Source organism: Gekko japonicus, unplaced genomic scaffold, assembly GCF_001447785.1.
Source record: "Gekko japonicus isolate JY-2015 unplaced genomic scaffold, Gekko_japonicus_V1.1 scaffold204, whole genome shotgun sequence".
NCBI classification, from domain to species: domain Eukaryota; kingdom Metazoa; phylum Chordata; class Lepidosauria; order Squamata; family Gekkonidae; genus Gekko; species Gekko japonicus.
The window spans coordinates 1569264-1576180 of NW_015159716.1; the positions used below are offsets into that span (position 1 = coordinate 1569264).

General features: G+C 42.2%; 1 protein-coding gene across 1 annotated transcript; it reads right to left on the bottom strand.

Moving 5' to 3' along the window:
- Nucleotides 1–75: 75 nt before the first annotated feature.
- On the bottom strand, nt 76–2463 carry CHST14 (carbohydrate (N-acetylgalactosamine 4-0) sulfotransferase 14). Its single transcript, XM_015414875.1, has one exon. It carries the CDS (start codon nt 2068–2070, stop codon nt 952–954), a length of 1119 nt encoding a protein of 372 aa, XP_015270361.1. The 5' UTR covers nt 2071–2463; the 3' UTR covers nt 76–951.
- Nucleotides 2464–6917: the final 4454 nt, after the last annotated feature.

The following is a 6917-nucleotide window of genomic DNA, read 5'->3' on the forward strand; positions in this document are numbered from 1 at the left end:
CACAGAGCTGGAATACCCCTGGTATTTTTGGCCACTGTGTGACAGAGTGTTGCACTGGATGGGTCATTGGCCTGATCCAAAATTGGCTTCTTTTATATTCTTATGTAACCCCCTGCTCAATGCAGGATCGGCCTAGAGCATTTATGCCCAGTCCCTAAATCCTGAAACATACAGATGTAATCGTGTGTAGAGTTGCTGCAGTAATATTGGGGGCAAAACAGCAGGGAGTAATTCTGCAGGGAATAATTCTGCACAAGACTGCACTGTGAATCACTCAAAACAGTGCTTCAGATAAAGGCATATCAACATGTGCCAATCCAGTGGCATAACATTACACCTGCAATGCTTCATGCAGGTGGAGCACAAATGTTTAGAATCAAAGTGTTATAGTAATCTTTGATTTATGTAGTGCAGTCCCATGGATAGCATAGACTTCAGGCTATGCTAACAGATTCTAATGTATTGGAGTAAGTGCATGGGATTATGCTACTAGTAGCTCTGCTAGGGGCAATACAAAAACAAAATACATGTCTCTTACTATGGTTTAATAATGGAATTAAAATAATAACACTGTATTAAATTGCTGCCCTTTTGTTATAAGATCTTACCAGCTAGATACACAAACACACCTCGCACACACATGCAGACTGGGGTAAGTGGAGCCCTCTCTGGAAATCTTCCATTGTTGCTATTACAATTTACTTCCAAAATGTAACTGTCCTGCAGTTGATACTGTGGTAAATCTACAAAAAATTGCTTTGTTCCTAAAATATACAAAAAACACTCCCCAAATTCAAAGAAAAATATTGTGCTCAAGTCAGCGGCCTATATACATAGTATATAAAGGTTAAATCTACATAGCAAACAATTTGATGTGGAAAATGTTAGTAAACACCCCCCCCCCAAGGAAATTGCATAGGACACTGAGATGGCTCAGCAGTGGACAAAAGTTCACTGCCTGCAAAATTCACTAGTAACGTTTGGAAGAGGGTAAGCAAACAAAGAGAAATCCAAAATGTACTTTGGCAACAGATCTTTGACAAGCCCCCTTGGAGTGTTACACAGATAGTAATGCAAAGTCTGAGGAGTCACTGGCTTGTACCATGATTGCCTTTCTGGGAAGTGTATAAAGGAGGGTGCTTGAACACGTTCCAGAACATAATTGGCATCTTCATTCAGTCTTTCATAGGATCCGATGAAATCGTACCTCACTGCACAGGGCTGGCACAAGCTGTAGATGGGCATCCAGTGTTCGTTCATTTTCTCCACCTCTTCATCTAAGAGGTACCGGAGAAATTCGGAGAAAGTGACATCATCTCCAGTGGTTTTCCCAGGGTTTTTCCTATACTTTTTAACTATCTCCACTCCGTATTTCAACTGGTACTCCTTGATCTCTCCAAATTTATTTCTGTAAGCTGATAAAAGTCTCTCCATTGGGTCTCGGACAAAGATGAACTTGAAATAATGCTTTAGCCGGTATCGGATCTCCTCTGGTTTCATGTCACTTAGGAAAATCAAGTCTCTCTTGTGGTCCATTTTCAGCTTCACGTCCACATTCTCCAGCACGCCATCTAAAACTTTCAGAATCCGTTTCCAGTTGGAGCAGGCAACTTTGGGCACGTAGCAATACAAAAAGCGATGTTTGTCACTAACCAGAATGTGTTTGAGTAATGTCCTTCTCTGGCCCGCAGAGAGGTCCCAGATACTGTGGGGCATGTTCTTTTGCCCGCACATGGTACGGATTGTCCTGTTACGGATATCCTGGAGCACCTGGTACCCTACATCCTCTGGCACCGAAGCAGCTCTGGCACTGCCCGCATTCCTCCAGGAGAGCTCTCCGTGGGAGGGGTGGAGCGGTGGGGGCTTCACCTCAGCCAAAATGCCCTTCTCGATCATGAGCAGAAGGCCGCTGGAGGCCACGATCACGCCAAACATCAGCATGGACGGCAGCAGCATGGTGCCACTGCTGCCACGCAAGCGGGTCCTGGCAGAGACGGTGGCCCGCCGCACAGAACTGCCCCCCATCTCTGTGCCTCTCGCCACCACTGGGATGAGAGGCTGTGGAAACATGGGCCCAGAGGATGGCTGGAGGGCTGGAAAGGCAGCACGACCTCCGGGCCCAAAGGGGACGCCACGGCCGTTACCTTTGGTGGATGGGGCAGTGGGCCTGTCTCGGCAACTCCCGTTCAGTCAAACTGGGTCACCTCTACATGCTTCCTCCAGTGAGCAGCGACGGGGCCCGGGGACTCCCCAGCGGCTTTCCTTCCACGCAGCATTCAGCCCAAGGGGACTGCAGCCTGCGCTCCTCGTCCTCTACCCACAGGGTCGCTGCTCTGGATGGGGCTGCCGGAAGGCCCGGCACAGGAGAGTTGCAGACAAGGGCCAGACGCTCTCTCCCGGCAGCCGCGAAGGGAAGGGCAGCCGCCCGGCAGTGACGGCCTGGTCGGGAAGGCGGGTCCCAGGCGGTAGGAGGCCCCCTCGGCTCCCCCTCCCCCTCTTCTCCTTGGTAGCGGCTTGCATCTCCCTGCAACGCAGACGGTTTCCTGCATTGCCTCGCTGGCGGAAGGGTATGCTGTGCACGCGCGGGCGCGCGCTTATTCTCTTTGGGAAATGGAGCAGAACGGTCTAGGACGCAGGCACGGATGTGAGGTTAGGCCTGCCCTCCTAGTCCTAAATGAGGGTGCATACAGAGTCCTTGCCCTTGTGCTGATAGGCTGTCTGCCTACTTTTATGGAAGTGCAGGAGAGCACAGGAAAAGTAGAGCTGCCAACTCTCGGTTGGGGAATTCCTGGAGATTCAGGGTGGAGTTTTGGAAGGGGTCTCGGTGGGGCATAATATCAGAGCCCGCTCTTCAAAGCTGCCGTTTTCTGCAGGGGAACTGATAGCTGTAGCTTGGTGGTCAGTTGTAATTCCAGGAGGTCTCCAGGCCCCACCTGGAGGTTGGCAACCGTAAGTAAAACTTGGATCGCTACTTTTGGCGAACACCCTTGGGGGGGTCCCCCCCATTGCAGAGTTATAGTGATATCTACTGACTGCACTGTAACAATCATAGCCTTGGGAGTACTGCTGGACTTTAGCTTCATTCTCAGATCTTTTTGTTTAACTCGCATTTACGTGCTAATTTGCTGCTATCCATTGATCTTGCCGGCCACCTAATCCAATTCAACCCTGCATATGCATCTTGGCTCTGATTGGCCCCTGGTAACAGCTGACCCCCACTCTTTTCCCCCTGTAAGTAACCCTTGAGGAAATTTTATTCCATTTGTCTGAAGACGTGTGCTTTGCACGAAAGCTTACACTTTGAATAAAATTTTGTTGGTCTTAAAGGTGCCACTGGACTCAAACTTTAATCATATAGTTGCGATCTGCAACCATGAGGCTGAGGTGGTGCAAATGTAACCCTGATTCCCGGGGGTGTGTGTGTGTGTTAGAGTTACTGCATACAAGGTTTAAAAAGACCAGTCTTCCTGTAATGATTGGTGGGTCTAAAGTAGAAGCCTTAGGAGGACTCCTTGTCTGTAAAAATTAGGCATCAATGCTTTAGGGGCTACAAGGAACCCTGGGAAAGGAAGAGACAACATACCAAGGCAGAACAGAGCTGCAAGTCCATTCAACTCCAGGGGACTGGCTTGATTAAAGTCAGTCCCTTGGTCTGCTTGGGCCCAACAGACCCGAACTGTTCCGAGTTATTTATTCTATACACCTTGTCATTTCAGTCATGTGTATGAAAAAGGGGAAAGATATTTGATGTTTGCTGTCAACTCTCATCAGTATAAGTCTCGCAAGGTGGGGTCACACAGTGCAAATACTTGAGCTCCCTGAATTATGATTTTTTTAAATCAAAACCTCTTTTTGAGTTCAACTAGAAGTCACACAAACACATGGATCTGAGGCTTGGACTCTCATTATTTTTGTGTTTTATATTTTTATTATTTTGAATAAAAAGTTGCACATATTTACATTCCATCAAATTGTTTACAATTCCGCTCAGAGTCATTCATTCCAGTTATTTAACTAGTCTGTTGGTACTATAACATTTGATGTTACAATTTTATATCTTTTTCTAATTACATTTCTGTTTGGTGTTCTATCCATTTATATACCTTATCCCATCTCCTTTTGTGTACCTTTTCATTTTTATTTTGTATCTTTAGGCTTAAATCGTCCATTCTGGCTAGCTCTAAAATTTTATATAACAGATCTTCCCTAGTAGGTAGGCTCCCAGATTTCCAGTTTTGTGCTACTAACAGTCTGGCTGCTGTTATAATATAGCTGATTATATACGCATCCTGTGTATTGTAACCTTTTGGGATCATATTCAGCAGGTATATTTCTGGTTTCAATGCTACGTTTTTACCTAGACTTTCTTGGAGGACTTTCCTAACTATTCTCCAGAATCTTTGTACCATATTACACTCCCACCACATATGGTAAAACGTACCTTTACAGCTTTTACATTTCCAGCATTTATCGGAATACCCCCTATAACATTTGGCCAACTTAACGGGTGCCCAGTGCCATCTGTGGAACATCTTAAATACATTTTCTTTATACGCAACCGCTTTCATATATTTAACGGATTTCCACATATTTGCCCATTGTTCTTCCTCAATTTCCCCTATATCTTTCACCCAGGTGATCATTACATTTTTAACGTCTTCATCTTTCATATATTCTTATGTTTAAGATACAGTAATTGTTTTTGTATCTTGGTGGTTTCCAAGGAATCTAATTTTTTCCTTTCTATTAAAAGGCGTTTGTAAATTTTTTTGGACCCTTTTTTTTATGTTTTTCTTCTAATGCTGTTATCAAGGATAATAACTCATCCATTAATTCATTTCTTTTTTTGTTATAATAGGAAGAAAGAGAAATTAATTTCCCTCGTATGACGGCTTTCATGGCATCCCAGACAATATGGGTTGGAACACCACAGTCCGAATTGGAATCAAAATAATCCTTCAAAGATTTTTCGATATCCTGACATGCACTTTGGTTAAATAAAAGATTTTTGTTTAAAGCCCAGGAGTGTGGACCTTTTGATTCTGGTATTAAAAGTAAATTACATTCAATCCAGGCGTGATCGGACAAAGTCCTCAGGCCAATATCGGATGATGTAATTCGATTGATTAAAGACGGTGAAGTTAAAATATAATCGATTCTTGTGAAAACGTTATGTACTGGTGAGAAGAATGTATAATCTTTCATACCAGGATGTTGTAGTCTCCAAATGTCGTTTAGGTGGTGTTTGACCAGGAGGTTTTGTATATTGGACTTCTTAACTTTACTTGAACCAGGGGTAAATGATCTATCCCATTTATGGTCAGAGATGCTGTTGAGGTCTCCTCCAATCATAATGTGACCTTCTGCGAAATTTTCAAGACTTGACAATGTTTCTTGTAGAAACTTATCTTGCCCTGAGTTTGGAGAATAGATTACACCAAAAGTCCATTGTTCGTTGTTGAAATCGCCTTTTAAAAACAAGTATCGACCCTTCGGATCTTTTTGTTGAGAGCGGCAATGAAATTGTATCTTATTTGAAAAAATAATAGCTACTCCACGGGAGGAGGAGGACCCTGGGGCTAAAAATTGGGAACTGAACCTCTTAGATTTAAAAATAGGGTTGTTTGAATTTTTAATATGGGTTTCCTGTAGAAAAGTGATATCAGAGTGTATTTTGGTCAGAAAAGCAGAGATTTTTTTAGATTTTATGCAATTGTTTAAACCATTACAGTTCAATGAAACAATTTTAAGTTGTTCACCCATTTGGCAATAATGGATCATATGTAATAACAAGAAACCACAAATAATCCCGGCCAAGATGTGATGGTCTATAACTTATAAACTTTAAACTAAACCTTATAATAACCAGATATAACTTAACATAATCTAAACTACCCTTTTCAAAAGGGTTCAAAATTATCAGGCTGGCCCCGACTCCTCGGGGCTTAGGCCAGTTAACACACAGTTAACAAAAAAAATGAGAGAAAAATTAGCATTACAAAAAAAACAGGTGGGGGGGAAAAAGCGGTCACTCAATCAAACCTCCCACCATATGTTGAGAAATTTTGGGGGAATTACATCCGAACAAATTGCTTGACTACAGCATTTCAACATGGTTATATAGTCTTGCAGAAGCACCGCCATTATGTTGAGTAGGAGTAGGTATCTAATGACTTTTCTATGAAATGGGGAGATGAGCTACTCCATTGTATATTGCAATCCGTGTGAAATCAAAACCAGGATGGAAAATAATAATAAGTAACCTATGCTTCTGGAAAAGAAATGATATTGAACCAGCATAACACAATATTTCAGGTTGTAAAATACAAAGAGTCAGAGGATATAAGAAGCATCACTAACATCATAAGAGTCAAACTGATTTCCCTTAAACTTAAATAGGTTTCCTTCATCTTATAATAAAAACAGAATAGCTTTAATTTGGTTGGAGAACAGGATGATACCAGAATAGGTGTGATTAATTAAATGCTTACTACCTAGTATCTTTAAGGCTAAACTGCAGAAAGAGAAAGGAGACCAGAGGTTGATTGGCAACTAATTTGGATAATATACTAAACAGAGATAGGTTAACATCACCATTTTATACTAATAATTGAAGACCTCAAAAAACAGTATAGCTAACTTTTGTATACTGGAGATAACCTTATCAGGTTAATAAATAATAGCATGTGTTCTGTATTGCAGGAATAGGAGGTAAAAAAGCACTAAAATAGGGCACCTTCCCTTAGGGACTTTAAAAGGACAGCTTATCAATTCATAATGCACACTGAAAAGTTTGTTTTAAAAATGACATAAAGAGTATTGAAGCCATAAACATTCTTCAGCGTTTGTTGATTAGCCTGGCTTTTAAAATAAATGCATTTCTCCGTATCCTATTGATGCAATTACTAATCTATTAT

Bases quoted from the DNA above. Each gene is read 5' to 3' on its own strand.
- CHST14 (XM_015414875.1), bottom strand. From the start codon at position 2,070: ATGTTTCCACAGCCTCTCATCCCAGTGGTGGCGAGAGGCACAGAGATG.